Here is a 24,413-nt window from a genome sequence, read left to right as displayed (position 1 = left end):
AAACAACAACAAAAAGAGGAAATGAAATGTGGATAGAGACTAAAGTAAGAACATGAGCATGAGCATGGATGATCTCTTTTTTGTTTTTGATGCTTCAAGTCTTTATTTAGTTACAGCAGTCTGTTCATGAAACTCATTAGTTCATTTGGTGACAGTGAAAAAAGAACCATCAATTTAAATGGGTTGTTTTAACAGGAACTGAGTTTTATATGGATTTCTTTTTCCAGAAAATCGATTATAAAGAAGAAATTTATGAAATACAAAACCCATTGAGGAAATGAAGAGAACTGATAAGAAGAGAACAGAAAAAAATAACAGGGAGAAGAATTCAGCTGATAAGAAATTGGTTATTTCAATTGACTAAATTATACCTTGTGTGAATATTATATTCAGTTAGGTTTAGTGAGTGAGAATCTGATCTTGTGAATGATGATCTCTTTTTTATTTTTGATGTTGTTCATTATAAGGCCATTTAAATTTGTGTTGATCTATAACCTGCAGAAAATAGAAAATTAGATATGAGATGATACAGATCTAAGCAATTTGGAGGACAAAACATAGTTAGATTTTTGTTTTGTTACCAAACCTGGTAATCTCTATCTTCAAGACCATCAGGAGATGAAAATTAAATTGTAGACTGTTCGAATATCGTGTCTGCGGTCAGTGGCAAATACAGGATTACTCAATTGGGGACCGATTTTACATGTGCTTTTGGAAAAAAAATTATTGCTAAATTGAACTTGCTTAATTTTTTTTTGTATATATGCGTATTATAATTTGAATGGTCAAGAAGCAATTTTAAGTATTAACTAGTCTTGCACCCGTACGATGCACGGTGTATAATATTTTTAAATATGTTAAATATAGATATATTAATATATAGTTCACAATCTAACTAATTTTATTATAATAATTCATTCTAAATTATTAAAAATCTCTTTGAATACTATAGTTTGAGTACGATTACATGTCTTTCTTCATCATCGCAAATAAAAATCTTCAAGCTACTTTTACTTTTGACTTTAGATACTACAACATACAGTTGACCATGTCTGAAAATTGAACAAGTGAACAGGGTAGATATAAACCAACATGTAAAAGTGATTGCCTTGATTTTTGTTTATTGTCATTGCAAAACAAACAGTCAAAAAGTTGTTGTCCTCTTTAAAATTAGTTTAAAAAATGTTCCAGGGTTTATGGGAAAAAAAAATTAGTACCCTTTTTAAAATTAACCTCAAACTCCAATAACTATTATTACAATTTTCTTTATTAATAATATAATCTATAAATTAAAAATTCTCTTTAGATATAAATATGATATCATATACCTTTGATTAGTATCAATTTTTGATAGTTTTTTTTTTACAACCAATGAAGCATATATTAAGAATCAAGAAGAAGCGTAGTACAAATAAAATCAGGGGTACAGAAAACCACTCACCCCGATGTAAAGGTAAAATACTACTTCTAGCTAACAAATGTGCAACAGAATTTGCGGAACGACAGACAAATCGAATAGAGCAGTTAAAAAACTCGTTCAATGAAAAATGACAATCATTGGCTAAGGCGTTAAAAGGAGATGAAACCTCTAACGGGCAGGCCATAGACTACACCACGATCAAAGAATTTGATTCGATGATTACATCCTTCCATCCACCGTCTTTGATCCAACTGAGATCTTCACGGACCGATATCGCTTTAGTTTTTTATAGCTTTAAACTCATTGTCATGTACGGATTCATTTTTAAACATCTAAATAAATATTAAAACTTTATTAATAATTCAGTAATTAAAATCAATGATATATACAATGCTACTTAAATTAACTTTTATTATTTTTTTGGTAGGAAAAAAGTTTAGGTAAGAGTAGGTCTACTCACTCCCAATGTCAGGGCAAACCACATACCTCGAATTAACTTTTATTATTTCTTGTTAACAAAATAACTTTTTTATTTCATTTTGTTCTTTTTTTAAATATTGCAATTTAATCGAGAAGAACAAAAGCTACTGTTTTATTAGTGTTTTTTTCTAAAGTTATTGGCTTATTAGGTCATATTGGTTTATTAGATCATATGACCTTAATGATTAAATGAATTTCGTCATCAACTATTAGATTTGGCCTTATTAAAATCTAAGTCTTAAGATGTTTTAAATCTCTATTTTAGAACTGTGCAGTTTTTTTTCCCTATTTATTATTATAATAAATGTGACTATATATAAATAAGGGAAATTACAAAACTGTGTCAAATGGGAGGCTCATTTATATATTTAAACCATTTACTAATTCTACTACATATCTAGACTAATTTTGTGTGACTTTCCAAAAATACCCTCAATATTTACGCGGGGCTCGCCCCATCCCGTCTGACTTCGCATATTCACCCATATGCGAAGCCTGTGAAGTTAATGTTTGGATTTACTTAATGAATTTAGTTCTCATATGCGAAGCTTGCGAAGATGAAGTTTGTTTTGCTTGATGAATTTAGTTCGCATATGCGAATGCTAGATATGATTTGAAGCTAATACGCGAAGTGGTATATAATAAAAAATGGCAAACAACAACGGATTCGAACATTAAAATCATAACATTATCAAAATTTACAACAAGATTGCCACAATAACAACATTCAAATCATAACATTATCAAAATTTACAACAAGATTGCCACAATGAACTCTACTAACTAATCATTTCAAAGTGAACCTAACTAATCCGGTACCAATTTTGAATCGGATGAGTAATCTTGGTGTGCACCATGTGACACATCCATCCCAAAAGGTCTGGACTTCCAGACCTTTTGGGATGGACGTGTCGCACGGTGCACACCAAGATTACTCATCCGATTCAAGATTGGCACCGGATTAAGTTAGGTCCACTTTGAAGATTGGCACCATGGGATGGACGTGTCCCATGGTGCACCCCAAGATTGACATAACCTCTCCTAACCAACCATTTTAGGAGTGAATGTGTCAATCTTGGGGAAGTTCATCCCTGTACAAGAAGGAAAATCATCTCCCCTGCAGCCCAGTACGCCGCCTTCCAGAAAGGGATGTTATGTATTCAACCATCTACAGAAAAAATTAATCGTGTTAGGCAGGGAAAAAGACGATTTTGGCTTCACGAAATGAAGATTAGCGAAGCATGCGAATGTAAATGTGCAGGGGAAGAGGTTATTTTACTTCGTATATCGATGCTTTCGTGAAGTCTGCGAGGTCAGAAACGTGACTATTTACGTCGCATATCGATGCTTTTGCGAAGTCTGCGAGGTCTGAAACGTGAGGATCTATTCGCAGACTTCGCGAACTAATCGATTCGCGAGGTAGATCCATACGTTTCAAACTCTTTCTCTTTGCATATCTTCGCGAAATCATCAATTAACGAAGTAGATCGTCACTTTCTAGGCTCGTTCTCTTCGCAAAGCTTAGCGAAACCATCGATTGCAAAGTGAATTCATGAAAAAACGCAAAAAAAAAAAAACAGATACTTACATTTTTCGCCCCTTTCACCCCCAAAAGCGACAATAACAATATGATAACATGGGAAGAACGAAGGAAATAACGTAGAAAAACCATTTCTTTGATGGTAACAAGAAGAAAGAAACCAAGCAGCGAACAGGAAGATGAAAAACCATTTACTCGTTTTCTAGGGTTGGGAAGTTGCAGAATCAAGAGATGAAGAGATGAAAAAGAGAAATTCATTGTGATTTTGACTAAATGGTCCAGATTTCGTGCAATTTAAAGAAAGAAAGGAAGATCAAAAGTCTTAAAATCATTAATGCAGGAGTAACTTTTCGCATAACCAATGAGATAGGGGGAGCGGCGATTCGCGAGTGGTGAAAGTGGGAAAGTTAGGGGTATTATTGGAAAGTCACACAAAATCAGTCTAGATATGTAGTAGAATTAGTAAATGGGTTAAATATGTAAATGGGCCTCCCATTTGACCCAGTTTTGTAATTTTCCCTATAAATAACTGCAATTCCTTCTGATAAAAAAATCACTATCTATTATCAAAACCTATATTTTTTTGGAAGAAATCTTGTATATTATCATATATTTATTTAAATACAAATTTTTAAGAATAATTTTATTTTTCTGTCAAAAGAATAATAATTTTATTTTGATTGTTAACTCTGATATTGCCACATGTAGCTATTTTTTAACCGTAAATAATTCTAAATAACTTGCGATATTTGTTGATTCATCAACAACAACAATAACAAAGCCTTAGTCCCGAAATAATTCGGGGTCAGCTAACATGAACCATCATATAAAACCGTGAAATCAAGTCGTGTCAGCGACACAAATTCGCTCCCTCCACTCCATCCTATCCACTACCATATTTTCCTCAATTCCCAGTAAACTCATATCACTTTCGATCACCCTCCTCCAAGTTTGCTTAGGTCTTCCCCTACCCCTCACCACTACATCCCTTTTCCACTCTTCGGTTCTCCTAACCGGCGCATCAAGCGCTCTACGTCTCACATGTCCAAACCACCTTAGTCGGTTTTCTCTCATTTTATTCTCAATAGATGTGACCCCTACTTTTGTCCTAATTATTTCATTACTCACCCGATCCTTTCTCGTATGACCACATATCCATCTCAACATACGCATCTCCGCCACCGACATCTTATGGATGTGGCAGTGTTTCACTGCCCAACACTCCGTACCATATAACAATACTGGTCTAATTGCCGTCCGGTAGAATTTTCCCTTCAATCTATTAGGCATGCTGGGATCACAAAGGAAACTCGTAGCACTCTTCCACTTCGACCAACCAGCTTTAATCCTATGAGCAACATCTCCATCTACTTCTCCATCCGTTTGGATAATAGATCCTAAATACCGGAAGCAATCCGAGGCCTGAACAACTCTCCCATCTAGGGTGATTGTCCCTGCCTCCCTACTCCTATGGCCGCTAAACTTACACTCCAAATATTCTATCTTACTTCAACTCAACTTAAAGCCTCTAGATTCTAGAGTTTGTCTCCATAGTTCCAACTTCCTCTCCACTCCTTCTTTCGTCTTATCAACCAACACAATATCATCTGCAAACAGCATGCACCATGGTATACCATCTTGAAGTGAACTTTTTAGTTCATCCATAACGATGGCAAAAAGAAATGAGCTTAGTGCGAAACCTTAATGCACTCCAATCGTAATAGGAAACTCTTCAGTCTTCCCAACACTAGTACGTACACTCGTGCATGCTCCCTCATACATGTCCTTTATGATGTCAATATATTTCCGCGAAATTCCTTTCCTTATCAAAGCCCACCAAAGTACTTCCATTGGTACCTTATCATATGCTTTCTCCAAGTCAATGAAAACCATATGCACGTCTTTCTTCTTATTTCGATAGTGCTCCATTAATTGCCTCATTAGATGGACGACTTCCATAGTTGATCTTTCCGGCATAAAGCCAAACTGGTTTTCCGAGATCTTCACCATCCTCCGTAGCCTTTGTTCGATCACTCGCTCCTAAAGTTTCACAGTGTGACTCATTAATTTGATTCCCCGATAGTTGGCACAATCTTGGACATCGCCTTTGTTCTTATATAAAGGGATTAAGATACTTTTCCTCCATTCTGATGGCATCTTATTGTTTCTCCAAATTTTGTTGAAGAACGTTGTCAACCATTCGATTCCTCTTTCTCCCAAACATCTCCAAATCTCAATAGGGATACCATCAAGTCCTACTGCTTTCTTCAACTTCATCTTACTTAATGCCATTTTGACTTCACCCTTTTGAATTCTCCGCAGGCATTCATGATTTATCATATCATGATGGATACTTATATCTCCAACATCTTTGTTGATTCATATAATATTTTATTCAAAATAATTCATAAGATAATCTTATTTTATTTTTAATTTTATATATGTTAATTGTAGACACTAAAATATAAACCATAAAATCTAATTTATAGACTTGGGACCCTGAAACATAAATCCTAACCCTAATTACAAATCTAAAAGAGAGGAGATGTGAGAAGGGAAGTATATCTATGTTATTTGTTTTTCATCAACATCAAAGATTGAAAACCACAGGGTGTAAATTAACACCATGAAAAGACAATATTTAGCATGCCTACCAACGTCCAGGGGTGGATCCAGATGGGGAGGGGAGGGTCGACCGACCCTCGGCCCTCCGGAACACCCTTGAGGAATAGTGGTTCAGCCCCGAGCAGCTCCCAAGATAGTTAAAATTAGTACTTATAATATAGTACATGATTTTATGATATAAAATTAAGTTTGCATGGTTGTCCCAGTGGTAATTAAAGGGACCTCCACATCCAATTGGTCCTATGTTCAAATCTTCCTATCTTCAGTTTTTATTCCATTTTAATTTTTTCCCTTAAACCCCATTCTCCTTTAAAAATGTCAATATTACTATCTAAGTATCATTTTTAATCATTATTAATCTCATTCTCCTTTATTATTTTTAATTGTATTTTTTTAGTTTAAATTGACTATTTGTATCTCAGATCTTAATTAGTAATATTAATTTATAGGGATAAGGTATAGAAATACCTCTAACGTGTACAAACATGAGTAATTTTACCCCTAATGAGTGATAAAATACAATATATTTTTTAAATTTTTTCACGTTTAATCATATATTTGTGGTCTCTTACTAATTGATGATAAAATGACACATATATATGAAGTGTAGATGACAAGATTCGTGATCGAGAAGACAATTTGATGAATAATTTCTTCAATTGACCAAACTTGTCAACGTTAAAATTGCTATTGGCTGCCAACGTTAAGGTTAAAATTGCACGATTTTAGACGTTAGAGGTAAAATTGTTCTTAGGTGTAAACATTAGTGTATTTTTGTACCTTATCCTTACTTTATATTGAAGCTCAGTTGTTTTGCACCTCAATGTTTCCAATTAAGATCAAATTTACCCTCACATTATCAAAAATTTAAAAATTTTGATTTGACTAATATGAATCAAAACCCTAAGTCGCTATTAAGAAAAAAAAATCTTCATACAGTAGAGCCCCTCCAGAATTTTAAGTCTGGCTCCGCCACTGCCAACCCCCTTTTTCATATAGATCTACATATATGAGAAAAGACTTTGATAAATACTTTTTTTTGCATTTTCTTTCGTCTTTTACTTCACATATGCAGTCGTAAAAGTAATTTAATAATGCAATTCCCAACAATTTGGAGAAAATTAAATTTCAGTTATTTCAAAAGAAATTAAACTTAATTTGAGGAGTGAAATTATTTGGAAACCTTAATTATTTGGAAATTATTTGAAATTATTTGCAAACGCCGCTAGATACCTGGATGAAGGTCAATACAGACGCTTCAGTCATTGGAAGCCCGGGATTAGCGGGTTGCGGGGGCGTGTTCAGATCGGCAAAAGGTGATTTCTCCGGGGCATTCGACTATCACATGAGATCGGCTTTTCCTTATGTTGTTGAACTTTCGGCAGCAATAACAGCCATTAACATGGCGTTCGACAAGGGCTGGTTGCGGCTTTGGTTTGAGAGTGACTCGACGTTCATCGTTCACTCGCTGTGGAATAGGACGAGAGTCGTTCCTTGGTGTCTCAGGCAAGATTGGTTAACGTGTCTTAAAAATTTGGAATCCATGACAATAGTGATTTCCCATATTTACCGTGAAGGAAACCAAGTTGTGGATCTTCTAGCTAATTATGGAAGAACGAGCTCAGATCTGGTTTGGTGGACAGACATTCCACGGTTTTGTTTATCATCTTTCCTTTGTAATTTAGGAGGTTGGCAGGTATATAGATTTGCTTAGCTAATTTTCTTCTGTTTCTGGATTCTTGTGTAATTCTTTGATTTCTTCTTAATAAATTGGTTTAGGGATCGGGTGTTGAGAGTGGGGGTGCCAACATAGTTGGGATGCCTGCAATTAGCACTCCCTGATTGCCAGATTTCACAAAGAAAAAATGGGAAGCTTGTGTGTAGTGAAAATGCATTTTAATCAATCCTCACACATATTTTGTTCATACGGGTAGTAACAGTCCATCAATAAAAAAAAAGTATGACTGGTGATGAACTCTTGATCGGAATCCTTCCCTGTAGGGGGCGCCGTTGAGATCGGTGGGGGGAAGCTCCGATGCCAAAGTCAGTATATAGCAATAGAGTAAACTGTAATGACAAAGTAGGGTTTAGGAGAGCGTGAATGTGTACCTCAATAGCTTGGGATGCAAGCTATTTATAGTCATATATTTGTAACCCTCGGTAACTAGAAAGTCTCCATTAATACCTCATTAATGGTGGTTATTGATCTTAGTCAATTATGACCGTTAGCTCATTAATAGGTTATTAGTGCCTTTATCGGGAATCGGCTCAGCCGTTCAGGGGAAGGATCAAGGCATGATGGCGGGTCTCCCATAGATTTGACTAGGGATAGCTTGTGGTGGAATCCATGTCATCCGCCACTTTGGTAGCTTGCTTGATACGCCATAGCTTTCCCGATCGCTTGGATACACAGTCATTTTGGTTAATATCCCTTTTAGTCCGTAGATAATATCTTGATGTTATCAGAAGCCCCCCACAAAGTAATGTTAAAGTCTTTTAGGGCTTTTGAGCTTCCTGGTGTGCCGTCAAAAGGTGTCACATTAATTGTTGCTTTGTCCCAAACCATCCACCGTGCGATAGGTGTCTTAGACACACCACTTGAGGTAAGTGGCGGCCATTCTTCAAACTCTTTCCTTCTCTCCTTCCATTATCTTTCTCATTTGCTAATTCTCTCCCGATTTTTATCTACGTTTTCCCAGTGCTTTTCTTGTGTCAAGAACTCTTTAAGCTTCCGATTTTCCATGTAAGTTGACCTTCTTGTTCTATTTAGTTGTTATCTGGCTTTTATGAGTTCTTCCTCTGGTTCTACCACTGAATCGATTTAACTACTTCTTATGAGCCTTCGTTTAGTTGGACTTCTTCCAAGAACTCAGGTTCCTCTAAGAGTACCCCTAGTTGTGACTTATCGGAGTTGCGTAATATGGTGAGGGTGCATATGAATCATTGTCCCAGTTTAATTAAAATCCGGGACCCTTCCACCGTTGTAGCTCTTATTGCTCAGGTGGTAGACCCTAGAACCTTTTCTGGAATGGAGGCTTCTCCTTCAACTTCAATTAGGAAAAAGAAACCTCGTGCAGAGATCACTTCATCTCGTATGAGCTCCGCGGATCTTGCTGATTTGGCGGATCATTATCCGTGGATTAAGAATTATGAGACTATATTGGCGGCTGCTCATCAGCGACCCGCCTGTCCCCCTAGGGGATATCTTTATATATATAGAAGTCATGTTCAGAGGGGATTCAGCCTTCCTCGTCCCCGGGTGATGGGGGATATTCTGGAATTCTTTGGGATCACCGCCAGCCAGTTGCATCCGAACGGCTGGTTGGATATAGCTTTAGATTGCTTTTTAGCTTCGAATCTAAGGGTAACATCTACTCCCCGGGTCTTCCGATCTCTTCACGAGCCTTCGAAACGCCAAATCGAATCTTTCATTACTTTTGTCAAATTCAGAGGCTATTCGCCCTTTTGTGAGAAGATGTCAAACGTCCATCTTTGGGACGAAAAGTTTTTCTTCGTCAAAGTGAAAGAGGGCGAATCTCTTGGATTCCCGTTAAATTATAACTATAAGCCTCAATATATGGCTGGAGATTTACGTTTGCTGACTGATGCGGAGGAAAAAGTGGCAAATCTCATGAGGAGCATTAAAACTAATTTCTGGACATACGCCGATGCCCTGGAATTTATGATGAATGATATTCCCTTGGTCAGCCGAGTTGGAGCTGAAATCACTTACGTGAAGTTTACTCAGCTTGATGAAGGTAATTTTATTCTCCCTTGAACTTTAATTATTTTGTTGTCCCCTTGTCAGGGAGTTATCTGAGGCAAGTCGTGCCCTTGTAGAGAGGCGCAAGAAGTCCAAGGAGTTGGAGGCATAGAAGAAAGCGCAGGTGGCGAATCCCAGTAAACGGGACGAGAGAAACGCCCCTTGGAAGGTGTCGCGATCCTTCCAAGCAAGAAGACGCGGTCAGCTGCTGCGAGCAGATAGAAACTGCTGGAGAACGCCTCAAAGGCTGGGAAGCCCAAAAGGGATTGGTTTGGGCTTAACCAAGAGCAGGTACGGTTACTTTGCCATTTTCTACCTTTTGCTATGGGTTTTGATCCTCGCCCTTTTTCCGCGTAAGTGGTCAAGCCTGACTTGGGGGGATACTGGCTCGCCAAGTCTGGTGATAAAGGATCGGAGGTTACATAATTGTATTTTAGGAAAAATAAAAAAATGTTGGCAGTGCGGATGGACAAGCCATTACTATCGGAGGTTCGCAATCCAAGACAACCGAATCTAACTTCTGACCGAGACAAGCAAATTTCATCTGAAGCAATAAATTTGTTCGAGGCAACAAAGTTCAACCGAGGCTATCAAATTTAACCACGACAACTAAAATTTGTCCGGGGAAACCGAAAGTCATATGAGGCAACCGAAACAACCAAAAATCATCTGAGGCAACTCAATTTCATCAGAGGCAATCAAAATCATTTGAGGCATCCAAAGTTACACACGAAGTGACGAGATTTAACCGGGGCTATTAAAATTAACCACGACAAATTAAAATTCAACCGAAATGGTCGTTTCAATTCGGGTCTAAATCCATCAAATCTCGACCGATTCCACCGACTCGGACTTAATAAGGGTTTGTTCGGCCAAACAACTTAATTCCAGGGATTAAATTGAGGAGAAGCATTAACAGAGTAGGGTAAGTTAATTAAACATTTTACATAGTATTTTGGTAAGGAGAAAAGAGAGGAGAGAGAATATATATTCTTTAATTAAACATTTATTGATAATCTCACTAATTAAGTAGGATCTTGAAAATAGAAAGGCTAATAAAGGCTTAATGTGTGCAAAATCTTTTACTATCATGTGCCCATTGGGCACATGATAGAAAAACCCTTAATTATATAGAAATAATTAAAATTCATTAACTCATTTATTCTATTTGCCCATACGGTGCCAACTAAGCCAAAACCTCTAAAACACTTCTTGCAAATTCTCTCTGCTTCCACTATTATATATAAAAATATAAATAAAAAATAAAAATAATATAGATATAGATAGATAAAGATAAAATTAAATGATTACGGGTGTAAAAAAGGGAAAAAATGACTACGGGTGTACTTTAAGAAAAGAAAAAAAAATCAACGCTAAAGATATTAAGAAAAGACAAAAACTATTTTATATATATAATATAATTATAGTAAAAACTCTATAAATTAATAATGTTGGGAATACGAAATTTTATTAATTTACAAAGATATTAATTTAAGGATAAATAAAGTACTGTGGTTTACTTTTTGTCAAAACGAGGACTGAGGTTTTCAACTTTAGCAAAATAAGGACTTTTTCGATTGATACTATTAAAATCACCATTGACGACTTCAAAAATGACATATTTTAAGAACTACTAATATTCTAAGCAACTTTAATTTTTCAACTTTTTTATTTCGAAATTATTTAGATGATGTTTGGTAAAGAGAGAGAAAGTTAATGTTTAGAGAGAGAGAGTTCCAAAAAAGATGATTTTCTAAATCGAAAATGTTGTTCCATAGAAAATATGATATTGAAAATGTTCATTTTCAGGTCATTAAAGATAGTTTTAATAGCATTATTAAAAGTACGAAACCTCAATTTTCGTTTTGACAAAAAATAAACCACAGTTCTTTATCTGAAAATTAGTGAAACCACAAGAGTTTTATTTGAAATTTACCTTTAATTTAATGAACTGATACAAGTTGGGATAAGAAGAAATTATTATTTTAAAAATATTATTAATTTATCGAGGATTAATTTAATAAACGGTAACTTAATCCGTTTTTAATAAACTGTAACCTAATCAGTTTATTAATTTAACCCTTGTTTGTGAGGAGGTTAATAGAAGTAAATGGAGGTTAATGGAATTAAATGTTTACTTCCTCTGACCTCTAAATTGAGGGTTAATGGAAGTACCATATAAATTTTTAAAATTTCTTATTTTTGCAGATTAAATTTAACTTTCATTCGCTTTTATATTTAAACTTAGTCAAACATTTCACCTCAATTACATTCTATGAACTGCTAAACAAGTCTTTGGATTCCCTTCCGTTAGCTCCTTTAATTCTCACACCTTTAACTTACAAACTCCCTAATAAAGGCTTAATAAACAATGAGTAACAAAAGACTTGGGAAGGAGGGAGTATGCGGGGTTAGGGCTCCATCCATATTATTGTGGAAGATATAGCTGAGTACAATCACAAATCACAATCTCATTTAGTTTACAGCTAAGGTTCATTGTAGAGATAAAAATGAGCATAGAAGAACAAGTTACTGGTTCATCATCCTTATCAGGTTCTGCTTCTTCCTGAATCTATCTATCTATGCATTTTTATGTTCATTATTGCAAAACTGACTTTATTGTTTTCTGGAAGGTCGATGTCAGAGAATGCTTTATGGAATAATGGATTTGTTAGACGAAGAATTAGAAAAATGTGTAAACGGATTTAGTGAAAATAATTTTATGGGGAAATTCCAATTTGGAGAAGTTTATCGCGGAAATTATGAAGGAGTTGATGTGGTTGTGAAGATTTGGAAAGAAGAAAAGCTTCCAGGGGAAAACAGAGGCAGATTGGAAGTAAGCTTCTTCGACTAGGTTTTTTATTTATTTTTCGTGGTAAACGCCTAATTGACATCCTGCTTCAATTTATTAATAGGATGAACTCAGCTTACACGAATATTTTTCAGTGTATGAATTCCATCCGAATCTGGCCAAGTTGCGACATCTCTGTCGTGGCCCCAAAAATCTGGCTGCCCTTTATTATCTGAATCCGATCGCAATCGACACACTACATAATCTCATTGAAAAAGGTATTGATTATCAGAGTTTTATTTTGTTTTTTCTTTTCCAAGTTCTGAATATTTAGAAACTCGTTCTAAATTAGGTATATTTTAGTTTACTCTTGAAAACAATTATATAAACTCATTATTTGCATTTTTAGATACTTTTACATGGGCCCTAAGGATCAAGGTTGCTTTTGGGATTGCTTCTTTGCTCCGGTATATGCATTCTCCGCATCCTAACTGTCCAAGTGATGTGCCATATTTGATTCGCAATATAGATGCTGCTCATATATTGGTTGATCAGGTTGGTTTTTTTCTTTTGAGGTGGATTAACTTTTCAGTAGTTTGGCAATTTACTTCTGTATGCATTTAGAGATAGGGCTATAGCATGAACCTGATACCCTTGCAGTTATTTGCATACAATTGTATCTTCCTACAATTGTTTTTTCTTTAAATATCTTTTCATATTTATTCTATTTCACTTGTTAGGATTACGAGGCACTGTTATTTGACTTCAGTATGATATCTGGTGGTATTCTTACTGATAAAAGAGAGCTTCTGAATCAATACATACAAGGCTCTTGCGGATACAGTGATCCAAATTGTACTCGAACAGGTAGTTTACTATCATATCATATTTACCCTTTTTTATTTGAAGGGTCTTATCGACCTCTGTATTGTGAAAATATCAACTTTCTTGATTTTGAGTGTAAGTTGTGTTAAATAGCTTAAATGCCAAATAGCTTAAATGCCCTCATTGACCAATACTTATTCACTTCATTAATAGCTATAATACGAGGAAAATACCTAGATATAATGGATAGTTACACAGGCGCGCACGCGTACGCACACCAAAAAAAAAATCTAGAAGTGCAAAATGAGAATGACCACGTTGTCCATGATTTTGGAGATAAACCATCAAAATACTTAATGTACTGAATTGTATGCTCATTAATTTCATTGTGGCACCACCTTTTCTAACAAATTTTCTTAATGTCACAAAAATAATATTCTTTTATGCCCTCCCTTGTTGGTACTTTTCCATTGTACGACTGCCAACAAATTCTCTTCAGTAATTAGTTTACATGTTGCAAATGTCTTTCTTCATTCTTCTAGTGTTATGCTTTCTGTGTACATCGCTTGTATTTATTCTCTTCAAGCAATTTGCAGTATAGGCTTGAGTTCCTATTATTTATCTAAATTTTTGTCATCTAGTCTAGGTATCACCATACTCTTATTAGTCGTTATAAACTGTGTTTGTTTAAATCTAATTTCAAGTTTTGGAACCTCTCGCTGAACAAGTTAATTTGAACATGTAGGTAAATGGTCGGATAGCTGTGATATTTTTTCTTATGGTGTTGTGCTATTGTCTTTAATAAGCAAAAGAGTCTACAAAGATGATGGTGACAGTACTGATGCGCCGTTTGTTTATGCATGGGCCAAGAATGAGCACAAACAACAAAACTCAGTAGCTAGTGGTAAATTCAAGTCTTGGTTGGTGCACGATAGCCTAAAGTCAGATCCAGATTTTAATTTCGATGATGCAGTTACAATTACCAACTTAGCAATGAGGTGTGTTAAAGACAACCCTCAGCAACGACCAACAATGAAACAAGTTGTTAGACAAATGCTGAATTTGCATATTGTTAAACAAAATGCCAACACGTGGGAGTGTTGTCGGATGCTTGATGGGGTTAACAAGATTCACCAATCACGGCGTTTACCGAAGGACAATCGAGGTACTTTCGATTATCTATTAGACCTTAGTGTTAATATAATCATATAATGGTATCCTAGTAACAAGCAATAGTGTTAATATAATCAGTTGTTGGAAGGTTAAATTGGAGAAACTAGTTGAATAATAGGAAATTCTCCTTATCTTTTTTTTTTTCTCTTTTACAAAATCCAAGCATGAACTAGAAACTGTGATAATTGGACGCATTCCCTCCCCCCCGACTTGAATTTTGCAAAGAAACCCCAAATGGTGCTATAGTATTAGTGGTTCAACTAACTCTTTTCTGATTGTAGGGTAATTTTTCTTTTAACTTTCTTTTATGCTTTCACTGTTAGCTTCCCTTTTGCTTTTTAAAAGTGTATTTTTGAAGTGCTAGTTTAAAAATTGCAAACTCCACAGTTTTTTCAGTGTTTTTTTAATGTTGATTATGCTTTGTTTAAAGACACATGTTTTCTTGTAAACTTTTTTTCGTAGTTTGTAAATGTTTGTGGCTTTATTGGACAGTGAAGCTATATCGGCAACCTTCGAGATGGCATCGGGGCATACTAATTAACCGTTTCAATGATCGAATGTGCAACCGCACAATTAAAGGCTTAGGTCAAAGCCAAGCAAGTAAGCATATAGTGTTAATGCAAAAGCATATAGTTTCTTTCTAATAATATTGCTATCATGTGATAATATGCCTTAATTGTCTAGTACTAAAATCACAAACACATGTTTTTTTTTAGTGTTTTTTATTTTATTTTAGTTCAACAGCTCTTTAACAACTTCTTTGCTTATGTATTATGCAATTTAATGTAAAAGGATTTGCTAGACGTTCTACTTCTGGGCTTAAAAGGTGTAGATAGAGTCATTCAACATTTTTTTTTTGAAAAGGAAAGTATATCTTGAGAGTTGTTTTTTTTTTTTCCAATTTATGCTCATGATTCTAATTTCTGTCACAGGGGTTAAAGTGTTCTCTTGTAAAGCCCTGATTGAGGCAACTGATAGTTTCAGCGAAGAGAATCTCATTGGAAAGTATCAATTTGGGAAAGTGTTTCGTGGAGAGATAAAAGGACAAAAAGTGACTGTGAAGATATGGGAAACCATTGTAGATAAGGGAGTCTATCAATTTGGTAATGAAGACCGGTTAAGGGTATATTGCAGAACTATATAAGAAAGTCTTGTGGTTTTTGATGGTCACCTTTAATACACATTCCTTGGCTTGACTCACATTGAATTTATATTTCAGGATGAAATTTCTTTACTTCAACACCCTCGGCTGTTAGGTGATCCTAACTTGGTGAAGATGATCGGATATTGCTTTGAAGGAGAAACACTTGGTGCTGTTTATGATTTGGATCCACATGATAGTCTACATAATCTTGCACCCAAAGGTACTGCTTAATATTGATATGGTTTTTGTTTGGTTACTTGGGAATAAAGAAACGACATCAGTTGTAATCCTAATGTGTTTAAGTTTAAGCATGTTAAACAGGCTGTTAGAGTATATACTTTAGGCGGTCATAGTTCATAATGTGAAAGCCGTGATTATAATTTTCATTTCCCTTGCTTCCAATGAGATTACTTGCACTTGAAATTAGTTTTTTTTCTGATAATGTTAATTCTCTTGAAATTAAGTAATTTTGATGAACAGTCCAGCTCATTCGGATTACTGAGTGACTTCATTTTTTTTTTTTTTTTTTTTCATTTGGGATCATTTTGTTTTTATATCCAAATCCTGCTGCAGTTGGATTAGCTGAAGATATTGATTCTTTACTTTCTTAGTAAAATTTCTTTCCTACCTGCAGATGAGTTCAGTTGGCTTCAGAGAATGAAAGTTATTTACGAACTTGCCAACCTGCTTGAGTTTCTTCATACTCCAATTCCAGCACCCCATGTGCCGTATAGAGTTGGCAACATCGATGCTGCCCATATAATACTTGACAAGGTCTGTATATATTTACGCTTGTTTGATTTTTATATCTGTTTATTTTTGCTTCTGTATTTGAACAACTTTGATACATGTAGGAGTACAGCCCAAAATTGGCTGATTTTGGGATGACTGTTGGTGGCATCATTCTTAGCTCGCGAGCATCAAGAATGAAGGTTCTCCTGGAACGGTTTGGTTACACAGATACGAGCAGAGGTATGCCATGAGATTTATATGAAGAATATAAATCTTCACCACGATTTAGCATTCTGTTTTTCTGTATATAAATTAGGGGAAATACATAATGTTAAGTTTGCTAAATCCATGCATATGCGCAGGTGGTGCTTATGAAGGACGAGATATTTTTGGATTTGGTTGCATACTCTTGTGCTTGATACACAAAAGGGTTCCGACACTAGATGGCGGTGAGGACGATAGATTCGTTCCTCGTTATGAGGCCCAGGATTTATATGAAAAATATTATGAAAAAACTGGAATTTCAAATGGATTTTCATTTGTGCACAAAAGCTTAGAAAAGGAACATGGTTTTGTTGAGAAAGATGGATTGGAACTTACCGAGTTGGGGATGGAGTGTGTAGATTCTGCTTATAATCGACCTTTAATGATGGAGGTTGTCAAGAGATTGGGGAATTTACATGTTATTCGAAAGCATGCTGAAGAAATGGGCATCCACGAAACGCATTAGGTTCAACTACTCTAATTAACTGATCTATATAAACACATAGATAGTACTACAGTAAAACTTATACATAGGAATACTCTATATAGGAATAACCTCTATTTTGTTATAAAAAATTCGATCCCAACTTGGTAATAACCTCTATTACCAAACTCTCTTTAGTAATAACTTTTCAATTGTTATATAAATAGTCCAGTTCCAAATGTATTCTTATATATGTAGATTGGGGTTATTTATACTCGTTTTTATTAAATGAAAGCCTTGGATTATCTATACTTGTTTTTATTAAATGAAGGCCTGGCATATTTGAACCTTGCTTCCTATTATTTGCATTCCATTCCAGCTAAGTCCATTGTTACAAGAAAAGTATATGGATTTTGATATTTACTAATGATTTCTTTCTAAATCAATGCATACAATACACTTTTTTTTTTGTGTCTAATCCATATATAAATAAGGAAACTAATTCCCAAACCCAGGCCAACTATTATAAATATACTTATGTTCAGTTTTAGTTAACAAAAACCAATTTTTTTTCATCATATATTAATGATCTAATATGAAATAATGGCTCAACTAAAGTTTGATTTCATTTAGACTAATAAATTGAAAATCTAATAAAATATTACCACTATTATCACTACAAGAAAAAGCGGATTTAATGATGGGAAAACCATCATTAAAAGTCTAGTTCCACTCATTAAAGGTTTTTAATGAGCGGAATTTTCCCCTTAGGGAAGCCCTTCTTACTAAAAGTATTAATGAGCGGAATAATTCCGCTCATTAGTAACTTACAGTGAGTGGATATTTACCCTTACTAGAAACTATATAATGATTAAAGATACACTCATTAGAAGTATTTGCAATGATTAAAAATACGCTCATTAGAAGTATTTACAATGATTAAAAATATTTATAATAATTAAAAATCGTCTCGTTAAAAATATTTATAATGTTTTGGATTGAAGAGAGCTGCTCTAAATTAAATATATTCCACTCTGAGACAAATTAAAATAGCATTAAACTTAAGGAAATCATCACATGTCAAAGATTGAAGGTATATAGCAAATAAGGTATAATCACATTCAAAGTATTGAGAACTCCTACAAATTAAATCAGAATTCTATTAAGTAGTCAAAGTAAAGAAATCTCCAAAGAATAGAGTTAAATAAAAGCCAACAGAGAAATACAGCTCCCCACATCCAATGTATTTTTCCTCTTTCTATTTCTACCTGTTTACTATTACCAATAAAGGATGTGAAGATGTGAAGTTATGCCTGTGGAAACATTTGCTACTGCATTTTCCAATCCTTCAAAGTGACTTGATAAAGAGAAATAGGGCCCGTCAAATTCGCGAGCTCCGTCGCAACTCCAAGTGGGCATCCAAGGTCAAAGAGGACGGAGACTCTACTCTTCCATCAATAGGTTCACTATGGTTCTGATTGCAAAAGTTTTCATATATTAACACCTGATTGTAAAAAGTGTTCTGTTATAAGTCAAATATATCCATTTGCTGCATTTAAATGTATCTACACAGTTATCATGTATATTTTTTCTTTTCATTTATGTTTGGAAGCCTGAAATGTCTTACATATAGCTAAAATTTTTGCAATCAAATATACTTTAATGACAGTGCAGTATATACTTCCCAATCACTAACCTTTTCAATAATATAAGCCAAGTGAATGAGTATTTTAATAAGAGAGGGCCTGCATTAGCTTGCCGGCAGTAGCCATGTAAAGGAGAAGCGAGGTCCTCTGAATTAGAGAAACTATAGAGTATTAGAATCTGTGGGCTTTAAGGTGACTGTTTCATGCTACCATGTGAAAACCAACTGTGTCAGTATCCGACATGTAACCAACACTTTAAGAGGAACAGAAAACCTAAGTGGATGATCATTATTCAGCCATGCTTGGTACTTAAAGCTGATGAACTACACAAACCTAAGACAACACATACTTAACATATAAAGTAACATTAATCTAAAATGACAGCCAAAGTGTTAAATCTTAACATAAGAATACTGAACTCTAGCAAAACAGAAAAGGGGTACTATAAGAATTCATGAATATACACAGACCTTCATACACCTGTATGGAACAATAACAGAGAGGTCTAAGCAATAAAATTCAGGAGTAAATTGGTGTAGGTCAAAGCAAAATGGAGGGCAAGAATTTGAAAATACGAAAAAAGAGCTAAAATTTCATAACCTAAAAGAAAGCCTTGCTTTCCTCTGTCTATTCAGGAATGCCATTATCTTTTTTATCTATTACTAATTCCATATGAAGGTATTTTCTACAAGGAAAGGAAAATTGTGTGAGAGAGAAATTACACGGTTAAGTGTTCTATTTTCTATATCAGCAACGTTAAATTAAGCCAAAAAGGCCAAGTATATAAGGCCAGCAAGGGTGTTGTCTACACCAACATAAACAATTGACTGATCCATAGCATCTTTCAGTTCATGAAATGGATTTTCATCAACTCCATTCCTGCACCAAGGGCCAATTAATTAAAATCTCACCTAAAACAACAAAATTCTCAAACTGGAAGTAAAGACTTCCTATTTTATTTACTCCTGCTCCTCATTCCTCATTCAGCTTTGAAGTGTTTACTTCAATAAAATGCTTGATAACTTCACTATGTAGATGACTATGGTAGAAATACTATGAGTTAGGCAAGTTAGTTTGACTTAGAAAAACTGTAGTTACACTGACTCTCTTTGCAATGGACATTTTTATTTAACTTCCTTTTGGTTAAAATGCAGCTGTATTTATGCATGCTAGCATGAAAGTTCTTACCAAATTATAAATATATATACAGTTGCTCATCTTAGCTGACTTATAAGTTCACCAACCACAGTTTCACCTAGCGTAACCAGTGAATGCAATAATTCCTCATCTTTTCTATCCAAAAGATGGATCCAAATTGAGTTTAATCTCAGGGAATGTTTCATGTAAATGCTTTGTAGGTGCTTCTAATCTGTTTGCTTTGCTCCTGTTCAATAACATGGAAGACATTTATAGTCTCTAAGTCTATTTGTTAGATTAACAAAATCAACATCCTAGGTCCAAATACCAAGTTTGTTTTCGGATTGCAGAGTTGGTGGATTTAAGCTTGTTCTAAACCTGACATGTATAAAAACTGTATACTGTTTGATTAGTGGCTGACGTAAGGCTGTTAATATTCAGAAAGCATAAAGTAGAACATTATTATATTATGTTGCTAGGCATTTCAAAAGCAGGACATGAGATCTTAGGTGTTGCCAAGAGCAATCAGGTGTTTGCCGACGTGAATTGCTTCAAAATACAGTTGAATTGGAACATGCAAATGTGTTATGAAGAGAATATGTAAAATACCTCTGGACCCAATCTAGTGTTCCAACAGACACTCTCTTGTTCTCAATTAAAGCTACTGCAGCAGACATTGGTTCCTCCAAGAACGTTCCATCTGTCACCTGCAGTTGTTTTTTGACATGGAAAATTTTAGAGGGGCCAAGCCAACCACTTCATATGCAATCCTACTATGAAATACGAATTTCTTAGCCATGCTAACTCTGTACCTAATGTCCAAAGATATAATTTGAAAGTTAGATACCAAGAGATAACAACCAGATAATCCTGGTATATCCAATCCGCCTGAGAGCCAAACGTATACATTGATTTGAAAATTTATGGATACAACATCCTGTAAGTTAATTACGGGGATCAAAATATGTGATTTGAAAGGCGAAAGATTGTGGACCTTTTGATATAGAATGACAGTAACAGAATTAGGGGTACTAATGGAATAGAAAGAGGCATGTGGCTAGGGCTAGCTGGAGTCTGTTATATCAGGGGTTTAGTGTGAGTATCAGGTGAGGATTATATAAAGGTGTGGTATGGAGAGGGAAAAGTAGCTTTTGGGAATATTGTAGGCTCTTAGAAGTAGCTAAGGGATAGAGAGATCTCCTAGGAGCAGTGTTCTATATTGTTATTTCTCTTTTTTCTATGCCATTAGCTAACTCTGTTACTGTCATGAGAAACTCAACAGCATAAAGATAAAAGAGAAATAGCAATGTAGAACAAGGGAAGATCTCCCTATCCCTTAACTATTGCAAAGAACAAACAAAATATCCCAATATTCCTGAAAAAACAACTTTCTCCATACCACACCTATATATACTCCTCACCTGATACTGACACTAAACCCCTGTTATAACAGACTCCAGCCAGCACTAACCACGTGCCTCTTTCTATTACACTACGGCCCCTAATTCCGTTATTGTCACTCTCTATCACCTCTCTTCTTGTTCCTCTCTTCAATAGTTATTATGTTTCCATCTAGACATTTAAGAAACTACAGTATCAAGATAAAAAAGAAAAGGCAGATTCAAGCTGCAAGTAAAAGAACCTCCATCCTATCTAACATTCTTGATCTTTGAACCCTTTTAAACTTATTCAACATCAGTTCAAATCATTCTTTTACTATAGAATAGCAATTATTTATAGAATAGCAATTATTTATTACTAGAGTAAATCTCCAAACAGTCTCATATCCTGCATTTCCCATATAGCCACAGAGATATGGCTGGTTCATTTCACACATGTAGCTCTTTACCATTCTTTTAATTACAGTACTAATATGATACTAATATGATACGTTAGGTGTACAACTTACTCATACTAACCTTCTCCCGGTGCTCCAATCAGTACATTTGCATTCCTCTAGTCACAGACTGACTTTGCATGCCTGATGTTGCTGTGGTATTGCTGGATAAGGACGAAGTCTCTATTGATTCTGATCTCGGGGTCTTTATTACAGGCAGAGCAAGAATTGCTTTCCTGTCATCGGAGGTGCTCCAGCAAACCTTTGAGCGCCTCCAATAGAGTGAAACAATGTCTGTTAACTCAAGACTTACACTTGTACAGCTCAATTCTACCTGCCCCAAACCATGAGTGGAATTTACCCTGTTTTTGAGCAATAGGAGTTAAATTGCTTCCACAAAAAGGGACTTACCTCAAGAAAAGTGAAATTCTAACCAGTTAAACAGTGATAGCTTCATTTTAAAATGTTCCAAGCCTTCAATTAACACTGATGGCATCAGAAATTTCTAATTGAAACAAATAGGTTGAAGAGAAAAGAAAACAAGTCTGCAGTTTCATACCTGAAGAGCATCAATGACATCAGAATTAAGATCCACTATGATCCAATCAGTAGTAATGAGTGACCCTTTAGAAGCAGAAGCAGAATCAAAGACATAATTGATTCATTGATGGCCAAACCGATACCACCTCTATCCTTACCAGATTCCTTTCCTTACCATAATACTGCAGGATAGAACATAGAAGAGCTTGGAAATCTAGAAAAATATACCATAAAGAATTTAGTGACACGATGAAGAATACCAAAATTGAAAACTCATTGTAATTTTGTTATAGGAGAGGGGGAAACAAAATACAATCCCCATATGACATTAGATGATTAAAAAAAAGCAAACCAAAGAGAAGGTAATACATATTCAATTTAAAGGGAAACATATAATGTACAATAAGTCGACCATATCATACTTAAGAACAAATAGGACTTTTATCGAACACTTGGGCTGCAGAACGAGCAACGTAAAATGCAACCTAAAGCAATCACCTTTTACCCCCAATCAAACATGTATTTCAATAAGATAAGCCAACTACTTCATACTCGATTCTTTCATTCAACAAGCTATTCTCAACCACAAACATTATCAAACCCATTCAACTAGCAATTCCTATTCTCAAATCTGAACCAGTCAAATATTACATTAAAAATTGCAAAGAAAAGAAATGAGGAGCCAAGAGAAAACAGAATCCTTAACAAGAAATCCCTAAAACTATAATTAACACAACAAACAATTAATTAACCTCAATTAGATCAATGATTTTTCAGCGCACCTACTATCAAGTCCCAATCGAGAGACTGAGGGGTGTGTCGATACTCCAGAGAGATGGACTGATATCTGTCTGCTTCCAGATGATGAGTTGGACTGCAAGTGAGAGTTGAAACAGTGCAAAAAAAACATGAGAAGCAGAAGATGGATTACTTACAGTGCCTTCGGAGAGAAGGAGGCAAGGCTATTGATCACGATGGAAACCCAGACCTAGACCTAGGTCGAACAGGAAGCTCAATGTTAGGTCGAAGAAGAAGTGAGAAGAGAAGACCGAGTGAGAAGACCGAGTGAGAAGCCCAGATCTAGGTTAATCCCATTTCAAAAGATTTTTTTTCTGAATCCTCAAGATAATCGGAGGGAAACAATTTTTTCTAATTTGAGGAAAATGAAATAAGTGGAGGGAATAGTTATGTGAATTTGGGGCAAATGAAAATGGTAGATTATTAATGAGTGGTTACTTTTAGTGAGTGATTTTTTTTTTATTACTACAAATAATGAGTGGAATGTTAATGAAGTTGAGAAAAAATCAATATTTTAGTCAATAATAGTAGGGTTGCACATTAAATGTATTAAAACCATATTTTTAATGAGTGGATAGTATACCCACATTAAATTTTGGTCATTGAAACCTCTTTTTCTTGTAGTGTATCTAATATATATGTGAAAGGGCGGGTTAGGTTGGGGATAGTTTGGGTTTTCAAAACAAATCCCAAACCCAACCCTTTTATGTACGGGTTTATACGGGTTTGGATCAAATCGATCAAATGAAAATATAAATATCCAAGTTCAACCCATAAAAAACGGGTTTCGATGGACCAACGAATTTATGAACAGATCTAATCCATATCCATGTGCTTTATACCAATCTAATTCATATTTTAACGTTAGCAAGCAAAGAAAAAAATTAAACAAGATTCTTAGAATCTAAAAATTAGAAGTTTCAAAGTGCAAATTGAGAAAAGTAAATTCTTCAACTTTATAAAAATAAGAGATAGAAAAACAACATAATATTATAATTTACAAATTCTAATCATTAAATTTTTTTTTGTAAAAATAATGATTTTTCTTAATTTGATTCCAATTATTATTTAAGATAGTTGTAAAAAATTATTAAAAAGTGCATTTAGCCAAATAATGTTGTAGTTCGATATAAATCAAAATTAGAACTTGACATAATTGTAGATAGTTTTTTGAATGTGAGTTTCTACGTAATTTCTCGAATCTAAATCCATTTTAATTATATCGCTTAGAATACGCACATGCGTACGAAATAATGTCCATGATATGCTTCTAT

At 34.9% G+C, this 24,413-nt stretch overlaps 1 protein-coding gene and 1 long non-coding RNA gene across 12 annotated transcripts; one reads left to right on the top strand and one right to left on the bottom strand.

The window, feature by feature from the left end:
* The first annotated feature begins 12,197 nt into the window (after positions 1-12,197).
* On the top strand, positions 12,198-17,486 carry LOC136202197 (uncharacterized). 2 transcript variants are annotated; one of them, XM_065992694.1, is made up of 12 exons: positions 12,198-12,381; positions 12,462-12,664; positions 12,744-12,897; positions 13,029-13,174; positions 13,360-13,486; positions 14,190-14,609; positions 15,110-15,217; positions 15,550-15,740; positions 15,837-15,981; positions 16,396-16,535; positions 16,616-16,733; positions 16,856-17,486. In XM_065992694.1, exons 1-12 carry the CDS (start codon positions 12,339-12,341, stop codon positions 17,221-17,223), a joined length of 2,163 nt encoding a protein of 720 aa, XP_065848766.1. In that variant the 5' UTR covers positions 12,198-12,338; the 3' UTR covers positions 17,224-17,486. The 2 variants fall into 2 exon arrangements, with proteins under 2 accessions (XP_065848766.1, XP_065848767.1); XM_065992695.1 differs by lacking the exon at positions 12,198-12,381 and having other exon boundaries at positions 12,569-12,664; positions 12,775-12,897.
* A 790-nt stretch (positions 17,487-18,276) lies between these two features.
* LOC136202054 (uncharacterized) lies at positions 18,277-23,513 on the bottom strand. Of its 10 annotated transcripts, none has more exons than XR_010674280.1 (6): positions 23,124-23,513; positions 22,361-22,555; positions 21,884-22,275; positions 20,574-20,671; positions 18,878-18,974; positions 18,277-18,685 (listed from the first exon to the last, which is right to left on the bottom strand). It is a non-coding gene; the product is annotated as an uncharacterized lncRNA (long non-coding RNA). The 10 variants fall into 10 exon arrangements; XR_010674276.1 differs by having other exon boundaries at positions 18,278-18,685; positions 21,884-22,163; positions 22,236-22,555; XR_010674279.1 differs by having other exon boundaries at positions 18,278-18,685; positions 21,884-22,555; positions 23,124-23,192; positions 23,277-23,513.
* Between the last annotated feature and the right edge of the window lie 900 nt (positions 23,514-24,413).

This window comes from Euphorbia lathyris, chromosome 8 (assembly GCF_963576675.1).
Source record: "Euphorbia lathyris chromosome 8, ddEupLath1.1, whole genome shotgun sequence".
NCBI lineage: Eukaryota > Viridiplantae > Streptophyta > Magnoliopsida > Malpighiales > Euphorbiaceae > Euphorbia > Euphorbia lathyris.
Note: the sequence above shows the minus strand (reverse complement) of the source record. Positions and strands in the feature narration are given on the sequence as shown.

Excerpts from the sequence above, each read along its gene's own strand:
- LOC136202197 (XM_065992694.1), top strand. The coding sequence starts at position 12,339 with ATGAGCATAGAAGAACAAGTTACTGGTTCATCATCCTTATCAG. Across the intron at positions 12,382-12,461 it reads TGGTTCATCATCCTTATCAG|GTCGATGTCAGAGAATGCTT; the intron begins GTTCTGCTTCTT and ends GTTTTCTGGAAG. Across the intron at positions 14,610-15,109 it reads TTTACCGAAGGACAATCGAG|TGAAGCTATATCGGCAACCT; the intron begins GTACTTTCGATT and ends TTTATTGGACAG.